The 20,474-nt window shown below is 45.4% G+C and overlaps 1 protein-coding gene across 2 annotated transcripts in view; it reads left to right on the forward strand.

The window, feature by feature from the left end:
- The window catches only part of DPYD (dihydropyrimidine dehydrogenase), a 387,253-nt gene that overhangs the window by 118,280 nt on the left and 248,499 nt on the right, over positions 1–20,474 (forward strand). For both annotated transcript variants that reach the window (XR_013959430.1, XM_080648192.1), the window contains exons 4-5: positions 1,733–1,820; positions 13,828–13,989. Coding sequence is in view for 1 of the 2 variants with exons in the window: in XM_080648192.1 (XP_080504318.1) it covers positions 1,733–1,820; positions 13,828–13,989 (250 nt within the window). In the remaining variant the exon portion in view is untranslated. The remainder of the gene's footprint in view (positions 1–1,732; positions 1,821–13,827; positions 13,990–20,474) is intronic.

Here is a 20,474-nt window from a genome sequence, read left to right on the forward strand (position 1 = left end):
CACTCTGTGCCAGACCAAACTCCCCTGGTTCATGTCCCCATCATGTTCTAGTCTCGGGTTCTTGTCTCGGGTGACCCTGAACTCCAAATCCACCCTCCTTCACTTCCCTAATGCCCACTGATTCTTCTTCTTAAATACACTTTTATTGATTCCAGAGAGGAAGGGACAGGGGGAAGGAAATAGAAACATCAGTGATGAGAGAGAATCGTTGATCCGCTGTCTCCTGCACACCCTACACTGTGGATCAAGCCCGCAAACCCCCCAGGCATGTGCCCTGACGGGGAATAGAACCGTGACTTTCTGGTTCATAGGTTGAAGCTTAACCACTGAGCCACGCCGGCTGGGCTCATTAACTACTTAAGAAAAGAATGAGTACATGAACAAGCTGACATTAACGTGTGAATTACAGACCGTTGTACCCAATTTCAGTCCTGAAGGAGTCATTATAGAATTGTGATTCTCACTAAGTGGGTCCAGCCATCGACATTAGACTCATCTCAAAAGGTTTTCCCCTTAGAAATTCAGATTCCCAGGCCCACCCCGCAGCCTGGCGAGGGGCTCCTCTGTGGGCCCGGTGGCATAGGTCACGCTTCCCAGGTGGTCCGGAGGCACAGATTCTGAGATGAGAAGGGTATGCGGAGGTTTGGCAGACCGCCTACCTCTGTACAAGAGAGAAGGAATGGGGTTGGACGGAAAGAGCCACAGCCCAGCCTGCAGTGGATCCCTGCCAACCTGTTCCCCAAGTGAGGGCAAGGCATGGGCCTCTGACCCCCTCACGGGCCTGTAACGGCACACGGCCTGCCTGGACAAGGGGCCTTGATCTTGGCCGAGCCTGTTCTCTTCAGCCAAGGGCACAGCCCTCGAGGGAATAAAAGCTTCAGTGGAAGGAGGCCGGTGTGGGCCGTGCACCCAGGCAGCTGCCACAAAGCCCAGTTGCCATGTGAATAGCGTGCGGGTGAAAGACATCAGAAAATTGGACAGGGAGGGATGGTGAAAGCAGAAGAAAACGGGGACGAGGGAAGGGGGGGGGGGGAGGGGGTTAAGCAAGGAAGAAAGGATGCTCCAAGTGGTAAGATGAGGAGCGTTTCCTCTTTGCTTTGTGTGACGATTGCGGTGCACAGGCGGACAGAACTTTCACCGTAAAAGATGGCATTCTCCAGGGTTACTCGCGGAGTAAGGGAGCAAAACAAGACTGATTTGGTCAATGAGTGAATGGTGGGTCTTATGTTGTTGTTAATCCGCCCCCGAGGATATTTTTCCCATTGATTTTTAGAGAGAGTGGAAGGGAGGGGGGGGAGAGAGAGCAACATCCACGTGAGAGACACTTTTATTGGTTGCTTCTTGCACGTGTCCCAACCAGGCTGGGGATCAGGTTTGTGCCCTTGACCAGACTTGAACCCCTGACCCTTCAATTGGAAGGCCGACACTCCAGTCACTGAGCCAAACGGGCTGGGGCTGAATGTCGGGTCTTAAATAAGTCTGGACCTCAAAAACTCTGAGGAGGAGCAGGGAGAGCAGGGGTGGTTGTCACCCTGCTGCTTTGTACATCTCCGCGGGCGCGGCCAAGGGGAAAGAATATGTTTACTCTCTCGCTGACAAAGGTTTTGGACCTAATGTGGTACGGTTTTGTTCGTCCTTGCTGTTCACTCGCTCTGGCTGGGTGTGGGGGGAGGATAACAGAATACATCTCAGTTCCTTGGTAATTTCTCTAACCAGTTGTTTGACTTCCCAGATGCCTCAAGTGTGCAGACGCTCCGTGTCAGAAGAGCTGCCCGACGAACCTGGATGTCAAATCCTTCATCACCAGCATCGCGAACAAGGTAAATTCAGGCGTGGGTCTGCACGTGCACCCCAACACCGCCCGCTGATCCAGATCTCCGGTGACCTGCGACGAAAGCATGAAGCGTGCCTTCATAGATCGGGGAGAGATTGAAAACGTGGTGTCTGTAGGTATGCGGAAATGTGGCGCCTGTCGTTACTTAGCCCCGCCACGCCGTGATAGGATGGGTGTGAAGGTGCATACTGTTGCTTATCGTCTTAAAGATCAGTGCACGTTGAAATGAATGATGGTCTAACGTAGGTATTCACCAACTCGGTGGACTCAAGCGTCAGCGTGCTCACTGCTTGTAGGTGGGAACTGTCACCGGCCATCGCAGCACGCTTCTGATCGGGAAGTACCTTTGTGTCAGTCTGGCACACGGAGAGGCAGCGGAGGAGGGGGATGGCCGCTCCATTCTGCTAACGTCCAGTCATTGTCTAAGACGTGGAATAGATCGGAGGCTGGAGAGCTGCCAACGGAAAATACCCTCCACCACAAATAAGCAAGGTGTGGAGAACGGCAGGAGCAGGACAAAAGGAGCTTTGATCCTCAGTGTTTGGTTTGGTTTAAATCGGTGTAAGGCGAAGCCCAGCTTCCACCCACCAAGTGCGTGGTGGGTTGGTTGAATGATAATTAATAGCACCTTTGTTGTGCCTTATCCTTCAACAACGGGCCCGCCTGGAGGAAATCTTCCCTAAGGACTCAAAGAGCCCTGCCCGCAGGCTTCAGACTCACGTTCTGAAACGCCACAAACCCCGTGTGTGGCCCGCAGCCAGGCGGCTTCTCAGAGAGAAAGATCACTTCTCAATATGGCAATGAGCTTTTAAAGATCGTTTAGGAGAAAAATCATACCTTTATAGAGCTGTAGGATTTCAAAAGAATTATTACTGAGGCTGTTACTGGGGTAAAGGTCATGGTATTAACCTACATCATCAGATTTATTGGGATTTGATATCTAGGAGGAATTTTTAGGAGGAATTTTTAGTTTGACCTCTTAGAGTGAATGCAGGAAAAACTACTTATCTCTTTACTTTTATATATATATATAAGTAAATATATATATATATATTGATTTCAGAGAGGAAGGGAGATGGAGAGAGAGAGAGAAACATCAGTGATGAGAGAAAATCATTGATTGGCTGCCTCCTGCACACCCCCACTAGGGAGCGAGCCTGTAACCCGGGCCTGTCCCTGACCAGGAATCAGAACATGACCTCCTGGTTCATAGGTCAGTGTACAGCCTCTGAGCCATGCGGGCCGGGCTTATCTGTAGTCTTATTTAGGGAAGAGGGTACTTGTCGTACACGGCTGTGGTATGCACTGAATAACACTTGTAGGTGAAAGTCTCTAACATAGTAATTATTTATGAAATACTTTGTTGTTGTGGAATTATTAATTTCCCTATTCGCTCAATATGGTAAATGCCATGTCAGAATTTACTACTTTTGTAGTTGTCATTTATTGAACATCTGTGTACCATACACACTTGCCTTTTTGAAGTTCATAATCTATGAGCCAGAACATATATGTTCAAAGAATAACCATAATTCAGTGTGGTTAATGTTGCAACCCAGAAAGAGTATTTAGCGTTTGAAAAAGCAGGAAATGTGGGCATGTACGTATCAGGTTTAAGGGAAATGTAGCAAATTCACTGGTTCTAGGATAGAGAGAGGCCATTGGATGGGGATTAGGTTGTGAAAAAATTTGGATTCTGTGCTCAGTATTTGAGATTTAATCCTGTAGATGATATGAAATATTCAATGCTGTGTATTTGGTTTGTAACTAATAAGATGGATTCTGGGAAGGGATCTCATTTATGAATGTTGGAGTATCGCAAACGGACATCCTCACAGGAATTTTGTCAGAGGTGAAAATAAAGGGCTTATGTGGGACATACAGAGGAAATCTTCCTTAATTATAACCTCATGAGAAAAGGAGTGAAATAAAGTGTCCAAAGTTTGAAGTCCAGTGTGTGTTGACTACCGTTACACCCAAGGCAGCACTCCTGCCTTCAAGGGTGAGAGAGAGTAGAATTCTGACCCCGGCTAGTAGATTCTCCCTGGACAGTCTACCATTCCGTGGTGGCTCTGAGAGTCTAATAGAGTATGCCCCCTTCATTCAGATTAAATAAAAAAAGACAGACAGGGAATAATGTCCTTGGACAGGTTTATAGAGCGTCTAAACAGACCGGAATCATCTCTGAGGTGAGACAAGTTCATGTTTGTTCATTTGTCCCCACTCTTTACCTCCAAGGAAGCGCTGCTCTCGGTACTGAGTTCCTCAGCTTTCGGGGGGGTGGGGGGAGGTACTTGGAGAGAGTTGGAAAGGACGTCTTCGCCAGGCAGGGAGGAGCCCCGGATAAGCCTTTGCTGCTGCGGCATCGCTGTGGCCATTACCCAAGGCCGGAGGCTCTTGCTTGTGAAGCCCGCAGCCTCTTAGACGCCCATCAGCGGTGGGCACGCAGGCCTCTCCACCTCGCCCTGCTGCGGCCCTCAGCCCCGGCGGGTTCCTGCCCGGTGCAGAGGGTAATGAATCCCCAGACTCCATGAGCCCTGGTCTCCAGAAGAGGGTGCTGGGTCTGTGATCGGTGGAGCGTGTAGGCCAGTCCTTCCACCGCTATCTCCCCACCACGGGAGGGAGCGCTGGTCCCAGGGGCAGGCGGTTCCGCGGACCGCCTCCCTCAGTCTTGCCCTGATCCTCTGTGCAGGCTTGTTGGCGATGGTCTCTCTCCACTGCAAGGAAGCTGCCTTTCAGGGTCACCAGGCTGGGAAGGCGGGGCTATATTTCCTGCTTGTTTTCCTTTGAGCAAAAAGCAGTACTTTAGAGAAGAATGCCTGAGGTCAGTCTACAAATGCAGTGGGCAGGGGCGAGTCACTGCTTTTAAAAAGGTTTCGTTGTTTGCTTTATTTTAAACAATGGAGATTTCTTTTGTTGTTTTTAATGTTACATGAAACTGGAAAGTGTTGATTTTTCCACTGTTTTGCATATTTAATAGAATCTCTGTGCTTTTGTGTGCCTTTTATATCTAGATAAATAAATGTAACATACACGTTAGAGAAAAGCTTGACTACATGACTCAGTGTGAGATGGAAGAGTCTTTAGCACAGATCCCCAGTGAAAGTAACCGGCAGAATTTATTGTTATTGTTATAAGTATCAGTAATACTTGTAAGAAGCTTCGGAAAACTAAGACAGAAAGATCTGCCATATCAGATATTGAAATTTTCTATAAGGCTACTCTACTCAAAACAATGAGGTGTTGGTAGAAGGATACACATTTCTGGGACAGATGAAAGTTTGTAAATAGAACCAAGTAAATATGGGAACATAGTTCTACTATATAATGAAGAGAACATTTCTTCCTTTGGAAGATGATGGGCTCTTTGAAACGGGGCTATGGTATAATTTTGACTTTACCTTCAGGACCCTCGGCCAGGCCATCTAACACATGTCATATGGATTATATTTTCACCTATAAAAAGAAACGTAGGTAAGGATAATTTTGAAGCTCTAACCTGAGAGCAAATTTTGCGGTACACATTTTAAAATGTATTTTAACGTAATAACTAACCAAACATGAAACTAAGTGAGATTTTTTTGCCATGCATGTGTAAGGCTAACTGGTAACTTCTCTGTTAATCCAAAGAGTTTCTGAAAATGTGAAAGAGATTAATAAGCCAATCCAGGCGATGCAAGGGCAAAAGTCATAAACATTATAGAAGAGGTGATACAAGTGATGAATAATGACATTAGAGATGTGCTCCTTTCATATTACTCAGAAATAGGTCAGTCAGAGGATGGGACACCATTTCTTCTCATCTGATTGTTGAAGTTAAAAAGTTCAGTAACCTTCTATGCCATTCAGTAGGAATAAAACAGGAAGTCTCATACCGTGGGAAAATATTTGACTCTTGCAAACATTTATATACTGTTGTGCCAGAAATGCTTTATTATTTGTCCTTCCGAGAGAAATAAAAGTACCACCATGTAATAGCCTAGCACAGGAGTAGTGATTGTAGCAATTGTAGGATTGTTTTGAAATAGCAGAAAACTCGAGACAACTAGAGTGCCCATCATTTAAAAAAATTGCCAACTCTGTTACACTATATTTTATAGAATGTTATATCTATGTTTTAGAAATGCATTGCTGTTATATTTATTGATCTAGAAGTATATCCTTATTAAGTGAAGAAGCGTAAGCAGCATCTTAATATGAATAGCATGGCACTCTCTTTAGAAAAAATTCCAACTTATATATAAGCTAACCATGGACTAGAACAGTGGTCGGCAAACTGCGGCTCGCGAGCCACATGTGGCTCTTTGGCCCCTTGAGTGTGGCTCTTCCACAAAATACCATGGCCTGGGCAAGTCTATTTTGAAGAAGTGGTGTTATAAGAAGTTTAAATTTAAAAATTTGGCTCTCAAAAGAAATTTCAATCGTTGTACTGTTGATATTTGGCTCTGTTGACTAAGGAGTTTGCCGACCACTGGACTAGAAGGATTTAATTAAACTTAATCTCCTTCATTGATTGAGGTTGAAGGAGGGGATGAGAGAAGTTATTAGCATGTTTCTTATAAATCTCCATATTATTTTACTTCTACAGTGAGCATGTCTATTTCTAGTAAAAATAATACGTCAAAATTTAATAGTGAATTAAAATAGAGCCCAAAGGTTATAGAGTAACATGCAAAGGCCCTATGCTAATTTTTTATTTTGGTATCGAGTGAGGGAACGATTTGGATTTTTTCTCCCTAAATGACTAATTGTTCCAAATCTGTTTGTATGTAGTATATTTTCCCACTATTCTGAAATGCCACATTTGCCATATATTTAACTCTGTATGTGTATAGGTCCGTTTCCAAACCATCTGTTTACCCTGTCGATCTGTCTCTGACAGGTCTACAGTGTTTTTATTCCTATGCTGTGTCATGTACATTATCAGTAAGTAAGGACATTTTCCAGATATTGTACTTATTTTCCGAATACCCTAACTTTTCTCTATGTGTACAACTAGTTTTACAAAATGGAATAAAAAAGTTCTACAAAATAATTATGGATCACTGTGTTCAGACCATAATAAAATATTAATTTACAATTATCAATGCAAGTATAAGCTCATTTTTGCCTCATTTGTCAGCTGATACAACATTAACTGAATTTTTCAGGATTCAACCTTTAACTTTAATCTATAACTTCCTAATGTTGAATCTGGCAAATGGTAGGATACTAAATTTACTCATTTCAAAACAAAGGGCTGGCATCTTATTTTCAAAATGCCCCATTTTCTTTAATGTGTTGTGGGGAAGAAGATAGATGAATGTACACTGTCTAGTGAATCATTAATGCTTAGCAAAATCTATCTCGTTTCTGTTTTGTAAAACATGCCTTTGGGCCTTTAAAAGATTACATTTTTACTTTTAATCCCAGCCAATGCAGTGTGTAATGGTAACTGCTTTTCTTCATATTTGCTTCCAAAGAAGAACATTTAGTTCTGAAAAACTTTCTATAACTCACAAATTGTTAGTCAAGCCATTATAAAATTCAAGCAATATAAAAACTAAAAGTAACAGCAGTAGAACTAAAGGAGAAAGATGTTCATTGTGTATCATAAGCCAGTTTCATTTGAAACCAGTAATAACACGTTGTTTGTGGTTGTGTGTCTGTGTACAGAGACATTTAAATATATACCTTTGTAAATATTTTTGAAAATGAAAACTGTGCTTAAAATACAACAACATTATATGGTCCATATTTGCATTAATTTACATAATTAAACTTTTTCTTTAGTGTCATCAAGACAAAGAATAATTGGCACAAACACATAACATCCTAGTTATAATATTTTTAATGTTAATAAGTAAAAATCAACGGAACGGAAGCTAGACAAATGGAGTTGTAATCTAACTGGCCATCTCACTGTATGAAATAAACATTTGGAACCCAGCAAGGCTAACTGACTTGCTAACTGAATGTTCCGAAACCTTGTCCAGTGTGCCTCTGTCTGCCTCACACTGCGTTATCTGTATGAATACTCCATCTACACTCCAAGGTATTATTCAGATATGATGCTCTAAATAAGTAACCCATGTGCTATTCGTGGGGATTTTCTAAGTGCTATTAACATCCTTTTCAATTTTTATTTATTTATTTATTTTAAATATATTTTTATGTATTGATTTCAGAGAGGAAGGGAGAAGGAGAGAGAGAGAGAGAAACATCAGTGATGAGAGAGAATCACTGATTGGTTGCCTCCTGCACACCCTACACTGGGGATCGAGCTTGCAACCCGGGCTTGCACCTTGGCTGGGAATTGAACCGTAACCTGGTTCATAGGTCAACACTCAACCACTGAGCCACACTGGCCTGGCCTATTAACATCTTGAATGGTGGATAAAGTGTGTAACTTCATCATAAAGAAACTGCAGCTTTGTGTCTTGAAAATGACTTTGATAAATCTAAGAGTGTTAACTTAATATCGTCAAAACTAATTCTAATTTTGAAATGAGTAATAGGGTTAAATTAGTATCATGTCAGAGAGACTGCTCTAATACATCTATTTGTAGCCACTGTACAGACAGTGTCCGACAGCTGTCATCAGCTCTAATGTCATAACACAGTATGCTACACACCACAACACCCTGACAGTTAGGACAGCTCTCATTCTCATCAGAAAATAGTCCGACTTTAGTTTTTTGAATAGAAGAAAATAGGAGTGTTCAATTTTAGTCTAGCTCGAATAGCATAAATAAGGAAATTCTGAGCTTATTAAGTAACTAGAGTCCTGGTGCATGAAAATTCATCCACTGGACAGGGGGGTCCCTCAGCCTGGCCTGCCCCTTCTCACAGTCTGGGAGCCCTCAGGGGCGGGAGGCGACCCCCATCACTCCTCTGCTGCTGCCACTGCTGGCAGTGCAAGCCTTGGCCGGCCCTGGTTACCTGAGCCTCGGGCGGCCATCCAAATCTTGCCTGCGCCTCGAGCCAGCCCTGGGTGGCTAGGGGGCTGAGGGCGGGTCCAGCCACACTGTGCACCTTCTGCACCCCCCTCCCCCCCGGCTGGGCTGAAAGGACTGGGGGACTCCGGCAGGGCTGAGGGGACTGGGCACCACCATCTTGTGGCTATGGGCGCCGCCATCTTTGTGATTGTGTGATGGTCAATTTGCATATTCCTGCTTTATTAGATAGGATTATCTTATATGTATGGGCTTGTTTCAAGTCTTGTTTGGGGTCAGATTATTTGGGGTGAGATTGTCTTGAGCTCTTTCTCACCTTCAGTTTATAATTTTGCTATTACATGTATTTGTTATTGGGAATATAAACTTATTTTTAAAACTCAACTAACAATTTGACTTGAATATTTTTGCCATTTAAATTAACAAATGATTTTTTAAAAACAAAGAAACAACAAAAGCCTCCACCATTTTTCTCTGTGTTGCTGAATATTAGTAATCAGTACATTTTATTTTTCCTAGTGTATTTTAAATTAAATCAGAGAGGGAGTAATTCTCCATTCTCTCCTGAGTAACCAGTAACGTGTGATGTTGCTTTGTTTTCAGTATCACATCGTTCAGAAGAGAGAGGTATGAAGTTTAATAATACATCCAGACGCTCAATTTCTACTTCAGAATCCTAGGCACCAAATGCCCCGTTAGTACGTGTTCATTTTTGTCTGCTCAGGTAAAAATAATAATAGTTAAGCCATAGCTCTGGTTACTTTTTAGAGAGATACAACTTAGTTGAATTTTTAAAATATATTTTTATTGATTTCAGTGAGGCAGGCAGAGGGAGAGAGAAACATTAATGATGAGAGAGAATCATCCATCAGTTGCCTCCTGCACGCCCCCTGCTGGGGATCGAGCTGAGACCTCCTGGTTCATGGGTCCAGGGGTGGGCAAACTTTTTGACTCGAGGGCCACAATGGGTTCTTAAACTGGACCGGAGGGCCGGAACAAAAGCATGGATGGAGTGTTTGTGTGAACTCATATAAATTCAAAGTAAAGGAGCGGAGGGGAGAGCAAGAGAACCGGATAGAACAGCCGGATCCGGCCCGCGGGCCGTAGTTTGCCCACGGCTGGATGCTCAGCCACTGAGCCACAGTGGCCAGGCAAAAGTAGACGTTGTCTTAAAACAGCTTGCATAAATGGCCCATGTTTTGTACCTTAGAGCATGATTTGAAAACCCCATCGAGGACAGAAGTTAATGAGGAAGGTAGTGGACGGGAGAACTTTCAATGCCTCTGCTTTTGTGTCGATATATACAAAACAAACCTAACCAACATTTTTCTCTTTTTGCCTTTTCAATTTTGGTGTAGCAGAGGGGTACAGTTCCTCAGGACTTAGGCATAAAAGAACTCTGCACAGATCAGACCCCGGTTTTATCGCACCTAACGGGTCCTGCCCATTTCCTTCACGGGGGAAGACCAGGCGCTGCGACTGATTGAATAGCATGAAGATGCCGGTTGAAGTGGTCCTGAGTCTCCTAGAAGGAGCCGGCCGGGGTGTCTCTGAAGTGCCCTTCTGAATTTAAATGTGACAGCCTTTGCTTTCAGAAAGGCTCGAGAGCTCACAGACGAGCAGTGAGACCTCTTGTTCAGGAGGAGGACTCGGGGAACCGGCCCACTTAAGGAGAGGAAGGAACTCATATTGATTTGGACGGGCCTGTGGGCAGAGTTGATGGGTGCTCCCTTCCGCATGGTTTCTGAGCCTCTGACTCGGGGTACACAGATCCCCTTGCAGTGGGTTCTCGGCCACGTCTTCACGCTTAATTGTGAGGGTGGTGAAGGCTCAGCCCGTGGTTCCGCCGCGTCTGTGTTCTGTGGCATGGCGCCGCTTTCCTGTGTAAGATACCACCCCGTCTTCTTTACGTTCCTATCGTTTCACTTGTTTCTGAGAATTTCCACATTATCTGTACAATAATCTTTTTAAATATACATACATATATTTATTCATTTCAGAGAAGAAGGGAGAGGGAGATAGAAACATCGATGATGAGAGAGAATCATTGATTGGCTGCCTCCTGTATGCCCCCTCCTGGGGATCCAGCCCACACCCGGGCATGTGCCCTTGACCGGAATCGAACCTGGGACCCTTCAGTCCGCAGGCTGACGCTATCCACTGAGCCGAACCAGCTAGGGCGTCTGTACAACCATCTTCCTGGCTGGTCCCTTAACACTGACACCTTCCTATGAAAAAGTGCCAAAACCCACCCCTCAGCCTGGTAGTCGGGATTCTCCGTAATTAGGTGCACACACTTTTTCCGACCAAATCGAGGATCATCACTTCCTACGTGAGAGAATGAACTGACGTAGCCAGATGGCCACGTGATTACACCGAGATGTTTTCCGAACACTCTTGAGTATTCCCCCGTATGTCATTCCCTCTCATCGTAGCCCTGTCACCCCAGAATCGTTTTCATGGCCCCCCCCATGCCACGCTGACCCTACACCGCAGTCTGACATGACTTCTTCCCTCTGATTCTGGCGTCTCAATGTCAGGGAGCAGGCATTGGACATTTCCAAAAATCGCTATGGTGCTTTTTATTTATGAAGCATTCAGTCATTCTTACTAATTTTTAAAAACTTCATAGCCTCTGACAATTTTATTTTGCTGTAAGGTTAGACTTGGAGTCGCCAGAGTGTTGAAGAATCACTAGCAGGTTTCATTGTCGGTGAGCTGCTGTCCTTAGGAGTGTGACAGAACGTAGAGTATCGGCCATTCCTTGGCCTCCACCGGTCAGGCAGACAGCTTTGGATCCCAGCTCTGCCAGTTGCATGCTGTGTGATCCTTTGGCACATCATTTCACCTTTCCACCTAGGTCACCTGTTTGTAAGTTTCACTTCACAACACACTCCTGCGATGTACTCAGAAGATGTGTACTGGAGAACCATGCTCATGTGTCAGACATGTCTTGGTTGCTAAGGAGACACATTGAATATGACAAATGCAGTGAAGTCACTGCGGATGCTGTTAAAAGGATGCATTAAAGTCTATTTTTAAATGTGCTATTCCATTGCAGAATGTCAGTTGGATTCTTTTAAAACAGATTGTAGTATTCTGGTTATGTTTTGCATTGTCTCATCTATTTGGTTTGCCTTCCCTTGCCTGAATTGTCATCGAGATTATTTTAAAGTCTTTTTCTGCTAACTTCAATGTCTGGGTCACCTGGGCTCTGCCTCATTTACCTCTTATTTTCTCAGATCATGAGGCATTTAATTGTCTCTTCTCGTGCCTAAAAGTTTTTTTTTTTTTTTTTTTTTTTATTGAGCGCTGTACATAAGATGAGTGGGGATAAAGAATAAGGAGAAAGGCGTGGCAGAGTGCTGGGAATGTACCCAAGTGTCAATAAACAGTAAAGGTTATTGTTGTTTGTCATCATCAGTCGTCTGTAATCTCTAGTAATTTGTATTTATGCTTGAAGTTACTCACAGAAGCCTTGTGTGTGGTTTCAAAGACCTTTGAAAGGATTTCAAACAAAGCCAAAGGTAAAATGAATGCGTGAGTTTCATATTGTTAAGTACATTCTACAATCTCTTTTTAAAACTGTATTCTTATTGCAGTTTTATATTTGCAGAAAAATGGTGAAGATTGTGCAGAGAATTCCCAAATGCATCTGCACGCAGTTTCCCGTATTATTAACATTCATATTTTAGCACATTTGTTACAATTACTGAAACATTATCATTAACTAAGTCTATAATTTCTTCAGACGCTCTTATTTTTACCTAGTCCTCCTTTTCTGATCTAGGATTTTGTCCAGAATAACATAGTACATGGAGTTCTTCTGTCTCCTTAGGGTCCTCTGGACTGATAACAGGTTTTTTTCAAATTATCCTTATTTTTTTATGTACTTGACGGTTTTGAGGATTACTGGTCAGGTCTAAATCTTCCTTGGATTAGGGGAAAAAATGGCCCCGAAATATTAAACCTGTTACTTTTGTTCTTTATTTAGTAAATAAAGACATAGCTGTCCCATTTTGGGACAAGTTGGGTCCCACAGCCTCGGGATACAGTGGGTGGGATTGGGAGCTGTTGGTAACAGCCAGGTGTGCGGGAGGGAGCGGCGGGAGGGGAGCTTGTCAGGTCTGGTCCAGGAAGGCCTGGGGATGAGCCTGGTCTGCCTTGGGTAACAGTAGGTTAGAGAGGATGGTCATCAGCGTGGGAGTCTTTTTTCTTTAATTTTACAGAAGTTTATTGAGCCACGTGGGGGAACATAGGAGCCTTGGTTGGACAGTTTGTGAGGAGGAAGGGAGCCCGCCCTGTTTATCGGAATCTTCCTCCTCACAAACTTGCGAGCCAGGTCTCTGAGCCACGAAGTGCTCAGTGCACAGTTTGCAAGCAGACGTCAGGGATGGCGAGAAAGAGGCCGAGCTGCTTCCAATTCAGCTAAATGGAGAGTAACCTAAATGTAGCTGTTTCGTGTGTGTTTTTTAAGTTCTAAGATTTAGGTTTTGCCCGGCCGACGTGGCTCAGTGGTTGAATGTTGATCATATGAACCAGGAAGTCAGGGTTCAATTCCTGGTCAGGGCACAGGCCTGGGTTGCCAGCCTGATCCCCAGTGTGGGGCGTGCAGGAAGCAGCCGATCCATGATTCTCTCTCATCATTGATGTTTCTCTCTCCCTCTCCCTTCTTCTCTGAAATCAATAAAAATATACTTAAAAAAAGATTTAGGTTTTAAGTTTGTACAAGCAATACACCTCATTTACCACTGTTAGAAATGAAAGTAACTTAGGGCAGGCTATAGCTAGATGCCTTGTAAAGAAAATGATTCCAGAACACTTATATTTAAAGTTCAGTTTTCCAGAATTGATGAGTTGCTCATTTATCCATTTGCCCTGTACTGAATACTCCTGGATGTTGCATCCTCTGCGGGTTATTCCTGATGGGAAACAGTATTACTGAAAGCTTCGCTTCTTTTATGTCTTGATCTCCAACTCAATTCCCTCATCGAATAGGCCGTCATTTGAGTGTTGAAGGCACGCTGGTACAGCATAACTTCTGTTTTATTTTGGCAGAACTATTATGGAGCTGCCAAGATGATTTTCTCGGACAACCCCCTGGGCCTGACCTGCGGCATGGTGTGTCCAACCTCTGACCTGTGTGTGGGCGGATGCAACTTATGTGCCACGGAGGAGGGGCCCATTAACATCGGGGGGCTGCAGCAGTTTGCGACTGAGGTAAGCTGTGCCCCTTGCTTTTTCCCTCCTTCGGCGTGGAAACGGGAACGTAGCTTGATATTCGTGGGTGCTTTGCTGCTATCCAAAGTGGTTAGGGTGATAACACAGCTAAACTGGGTGTGTTTTGTGCCCCCGACAGTCTCTTCATCCCACAACACGACTAGAAAAAAAAATGAGATTTCATAAAACCGATGTCAGATGAATTGCAGCCCCCGAAGGTTAATAAAATACTTTGACTAACAGTTGCATGCATTAGAGGATCTGGAAGTAGAATGTATTCATTAACTTTCCCTCGGAGTGTTTCATTGTGGGCCCCGCCACAAAAGGGTGGTGTCGCTTAACTGATCCTTTCCGGGAACTCCCCTCCACCTCACAGCTTGAGGTGACACCCCTGTTCTTCTGCAGTACCGTGTGAGTAACAGGTTAGAGGGCTTCCGCAAACACCCTGAACCGGTTCATCAGCACTAGATGTTGTGAACTTGCAGGTTCGGAGTGGGAGAAGCGAGAGCACTTGTCACTGTTGACTGTGAAGTGGGGGCCCTGGCTGCTGTCGGGAGCCCTTTGTAACCGACTTGGGCTCCCTGGCGTCCGCTCTGCTCTGCGGGGTTTCTTGGGAGTCAGCGGCCCGCCCGGCCTGCTCCCGGGTGTCCTTGGAAGGATCGGCTTCTGGGGAGGCTCCGGAAGGTTTGGGGACCCTGGGTCCACTTGGCTCAAAAGCCAAAGGAAGTGCCTGTCAGCCCGCTGTTCCATCCTGGCTTCCCCCTCCGGCTCCGCCAACTTCAGCCTCACGCACTCTTCCTTGAGACCCTCCCCCAGTCTCCCCCAGCTTAAGCCTCCCTTCCTTTGGTGATAAATCAGGGTCACCCCCCGCCTTCGGACAGGTTAATTCCGGGAAGGGCTCCCGGGGATGAGAAAATAGAATCCATTGGCGGTTGTGAGTCGTTGCAATAAATTCTGGGATTTAATTTCTTTTCTTACCGAGGGCACCGTCGCACCAGGTGTACCGACCAGTGCGAGGGGGCCTTTGCCGGGGGAGAAGATTCACTTGAGTTCGCCCACAGGTTTCTTTGGGGACCCATCGTCTCTTCATTAAACCAGGGCGAGCTTGCAAGGAGGCAGTAAGCAAAAGGCCACACAATATGTATATGAACTACCATCGCTTTCCAAAACCAAACGAGTTAAAATACTATTGTTAGGTTTCCTGTGCGCTGGGAGGGGAGAGAGACGGCATCCGCTGAGAACCCTCCCCTGGTCTTAATGAGAGTCCCAGCAGCCCTTTCCGAAGCGGAGTCTGCTCAGTAAAACAGCACAGATGAGGACGGCCCTCGGCGCCTTCCCCATTTCACCTCGCTGTACTTTGTGTAATTGTAGCTTCAGACAGGCCTATGAAACCAATAAATAAAAACCTCCCAGGGAAATTATGTGGGAGAGCTTTCCATCCATTCTTTTACGTTCATCGCTTAGGGCACGTTATTCTAGAAAGTTCTGTCTTCTCTAAGTCAAAGGGTGGTTTGCTGACACTTACCCACCTGTCAACAGTGTTGTGAAGACAAGCAGAACACACACAAGGGGCTAATGTACTGCCCGTGAGAAGGAAAAGGATAATGTGCAAAATGCTACCGTTCCTTCAAACTATTGATATGAGCACTTAAGCCAAAGCAGAACATGATGCAAAGACGTTGCCTTGTTGGTTGTCTGATAAAACGGTGATTGATGTTTGACCTTTCAAGAAATCTAAATCTGTTTTTTTCAACCAAATTAAGTAAAGGTTAGGAGAGCAGACTAAAATAGTGTGATATTTTCAAAATTGTTTTTCCTGTAACTTTTAAGAAGTGATTTTGAAAATATCAACTCTGTAGTCTGCCATTTTTGGTTGAACCCATACCTTACACTTTTCCATTGGAACCTGGGCATGCGACTTGGAGGGACTGTGGTGGAAAAACACGAGTGGCACAGAGGATGGCCTGCAGCGGAGTCCGGAGGCCCGCTGCCGTGGTGTGTGTGTGTGTGTGTGTGTGTGTGTGTGTGTGTGTGCGCGCGCGCGCGCGCGCGCGCGCGGGTGGTCATTTTACTCAGGCCTTTGCTGGCGGCACATCTGCAGTGACCTTGCTCAGACACACGTGTGTGCCTTCAGGACACACAGGCCACGGGCTGGTCCTGCCTCTGAGGGAGGCAGTTTCCTCTCATTCCGTGAGGTCCAACAGTGTGGCTTCTCTAAGATTATTTGGCACTAATAACACTAATACTAATAATGTGGTTTAGATTTCCTCGTCCCTCTCCTGGGGGTTTTGAAATGTCTCTTCCCAAGTGTAACCCTGGAGATTTCTGTGTTAACAGGTGTTGGTGTGCTTCCTTCAGTTTGTAAGAACTCAGGTATTTACCACATTTAACAGGCCAACTCCGTTCTCATCGCCTCTCCCGTGAAACTAATGAATTGTTGCAAAAGGAGAATGAAATGCGAGTGGATCTTTCTGCTTGTTCTCCTGAAGTTTGAAAAGATAACTCTAAGTGGATTGCTCGCTGCATGCCGAATCCATTTTCTCCTGCCGATGTTACTGAGTTAGGGAGGCAATGTAGGGAAACCAACATTAAAATTCCAGGGCTCTACCATTTGACTTGAAATGTTAAAGTTCAGAGGATTGGTATTAAAATTGCTGCATCAATTAGGCACTTTTAGGAATATATTAGATTTTGATATCTAAAAGTGGTATTTGTTTTTTGCAATAAACATTCTATGAGATTATTTTTTAATATATTTTTATTGATTTCAGAGAGGAAGGGGGAGAGCAGAGCAAGCGAGAGGGAGAGAAACATCAATGATGAGAGAGAGTCACTGATTGGTTGCCTCCTGCGTGCCCCACACTGGGGATCGAGCCCACAACCCAGGCATGTGCCCTGACTGGGAATCCAATCATTGACCTCCCAATTCATACGTCGATGCTCAACCACTGAGCCACACCGGCCAGGCTATGAGATTATTTTAATACCCATTAAATATGCTCTTTGTGTGGCATGACTTCTTGACACTGTACTTTTAGTTTAGTTTTTAGACTTTTAGTTAAGCATGGAACTGACACATGAAATTCCAGACCCCTCAGGGAGCTCACTGAGAAGAGAAGTCCTTCTTAGGTGTTCTATTAATTGTATGTCTCAGTGCGTTTTTAATATCACTTCTCACTTGACATGCCCACTCCTTGTCCCAACATTGTACACTACTTATACACCATTGTAGACTATGTGCATTTATTTCTATATTTTATTAAGTGAACTCGGTTCACATTCATTTAATCAGTACTCAAAATACAATAAAAATACAGTATTATAGTTTAAACAGCCAGGCCTTACGCGACTACATGAAAGAACGTTTGACAGTTACTTAAAAGACACCAGCATTTATAGTTTGCTTCAGTGCTCTAATAATTAGTTTGACAAATTGTGAGTGAAGAAGGAACATGCTTACTTGTGACTTTGTGACCATTTTACTAGGAAAAAAATACTTGTACCTTATCTTTCTGGACCAGGGAGGTCACGAAAAGCACGCCATGTTTGCCTCGCACAAGCATATTCGGGAAATGATAGAAATACCTATACTAATACATAGTAGAGATTGCATGTCCTCTCTCCAGTAATGTATCTTAGTGATACATCCCATCTGTCATAGAAAAGTAGAGACAAAGAACAACACACGTGTGCAGTCCGCAAATGAAAACCAGTTACAAAAAACCAACCAACCACTGTGCGCGCACTGACACCTGAGCTTGGATGGGCCCCTGCTGAACGTTCGTCCTCCGGGCTGCTTTGTAAGTAAAATGACCAGACACAGCGCTTTGGAGAGGACGTCGCTGATCGTGAACCCAGGGCAGCGGGCGCAGACCGGACCATCCCAGGCAGACGGGCTGGTGTGCACACCCACCGCCCTCAGCTCCCACTGGGCAGGGGTTCGGTGAGTCAAACCAGCGCTGACTGAGCATCGAGGAGGCCCCAGTGTTGTTGTGAGCTGCTTCTGAACTCCAGGGCCTGAGACACGTTGGAGTCCTCAGCAAACAATAAAAGCCAGCAACTGAAACGTCGCCGCCGCGGTGGTACGAGTGCTCACATCAGCACCCTGGACCGACGGCCCCCCCTTCGTCCATTGGTGTCACTTGGTGTTGGCGGAGATCAGACCTTCGTGCGAAGAAGAGGCTTGGGCGGGAGACGTGCAGCCGCAGTAGGTGACGGTGGCATAGGACGTCCCTGCCTTTTGTGAGCTCTCACCTCACAGTGTGGAGAAGCACCCTTTGAGACGTCACGGAGGTGAGGGTTTGTTTTTGTCCCGTTTGGACATGAAGAAACGAAGGATAAAAAAAATCACAGTTAACACTCCGGTTGTCCTGGAGCCGTGGTTCTCCACCTTCCGAATGCCGCGGCCCTTCAATACGGTTCCTCATGCGGAGGGGACCCCCAACCATAGAATTATTTTCGTTGCTACTTCATAACTGTCATTTTGCTACTGTTCTGAATCGTCATGTAAATATCTGTGTTTTCCGATGGTCTTAGGCGACCCTGCTAGCGGTTCTCAACCTGTGGGCTGCTGTAGAGCCTAAGACCATCGGAAAACACAGATATGTACATGACGATTCATAACAGTAGCAAAATGACAGTTATGAAGTAGCAACGAAAATAACTTCATGGCTGGGGGTCCCCACCACATGAGGAACTGTTTTAAAGGGCCGCGGCATTCGGAAGGTGGAGAACCACCGTCCCGGAGGGGGGCAGGCACGTAGAACTTGACGATCCTCGATCAGCATCACCTGCGGGTAAGCGCGCTCATCTCCATCTTACCTGTAAGGAGCAGGAGGCCCCGTGACAGTCGTTAATTTCCACCAGCTTGCACCCCCAAGGGCAGGTCTGGAGCACACGGCCAGTGCTCCCGTTTGTGTGATGTCACAGACACGCACTGGCCCCGGTAATGTCACCAGTCACCTGCGCCTGCTCAGTGTGAGCCAGCTCTTCGGGCTGCAGTGCCCAGTGCTCCACCTGGAGACGCAGCCCCGGTGCCTCGGCCACCGCACATCAGCCTCTGTGAGCAAGGAGGCGCCTGCAATGAACAGGTTGTGTAAGATGAACACGGAGGGCTTGGTCGTTTTCTCGGCTGATGCACGTTACCAAAAGCTTGTCCTCTTCTGTTTCCATTCTGACCGTCACAGGATGGTTGCACATGCAGCCAGGTGCCAGGTTTTGTGGGGCCCAGACGACGAACTGCGTGTTTCATTTATGAAACGTTCCAGAGAAGCACTCGCTCCTGCTCCATTGAAATCGGGCTGGGAGGGGGTCGGTGCCACGAGTGCCGCTGAAGCTGGTAGCGAAGGTCTCATTTTACTGTGGGAAGCCAGCCTGGCTTTGGGGTGGCTGGGCTGCAAGCACCTTTAGGGAGCAGGCTAGCATGTTTAGGAAGCAGTTTGACCAGCTGACCAATCAGACCTATCAGCTCATGTGTCAGAAACGAAGATGCATTGCCATGATAATGAAGGATAACCAGTATTTACCACTAATGCCTTTTACGGGTCATTTAGAAATAGGATCGTTGTTGCATTAATGACACCTCACACTTGTTGATTGCCCCAAATCTGCATTGTCTCTGAATAAAATCTCTCCATACTACTGTTAAAACACACACACACACACACACACACACACACACGGGAGTGTTTCTGGGAGAAAAAAGATGATCATGAAAGGTATTCGTTAGGCAGTCATAAAATGGACAGCTTGCCCCCTGGCGCAGTGGTCGGCAAACTCGTTAGTCAACAGAGCGGCAAGCCGTAGTTTGCCGACCCCTGCCCTGGTGAAATGCTACTCCCGGGATACCACTGCAAGTCATCTGTGTAAAGGTGTGATTTGTGTCTCTCCTTTCAGTCTTAAGCGATGATTAATAGAAAGGAATGATGTCTTGATAGACTTCACTAAATATCTGATGTTTTTCTCCAAAAATGTTTAGAAAGCTATTAAAAATACTCAGTGCTGGCACCATGGCTGATAAACCATGGGACTGAGTGAAGTGCTGGCTGATGTTCCTCACAATATGTTAGGTTGTTGTAAAATTACATATGTGTACCTGGAACTTTAAAATACAAGGGTACATTTTGGAGGTTTGAGGCAATAATGTTGAAAACGACCCACATTGCATGATGGTTAGGATTATTTGCTCTTGGGCATTTTTTTACTCTCGTGGGCACCTTGCACTTTAGAACGATGGACTCTCATCGATTTGAGTCTGAGCGACTTACAAACGTGCGCTTCCCTAAGTCTGTGTTATGAACAGTTGTCGTATAAGGTGACGATGCCGTATGAGCGTGGATCCCACGTAAGAGGCGTGGTGCTCCGAGTGAAGGGGTAAGCTGCTTGTTTGGCTCCCAGGTGTAATGACAAGAGAAGTATGGTAAGTCCACAATAAAGATTAGTAGCTGAAGTCAAAAGGGAGATAGAAGCCATCTGGGCCAGAAATG

The sequence above is a fragment of the Plecotus auritus genome (assembly GCF_963455305.1).
Source record: "Plecotus auritus genome assembly, chromosome: 12".
NCBI classification, from domain to species: domain Eukaryota; kingdom Metazoa; phylum Chordata; class Mammalia; order Chiroptera; family Vespertilionidae; genus Plecotus; species Plecotus auritus.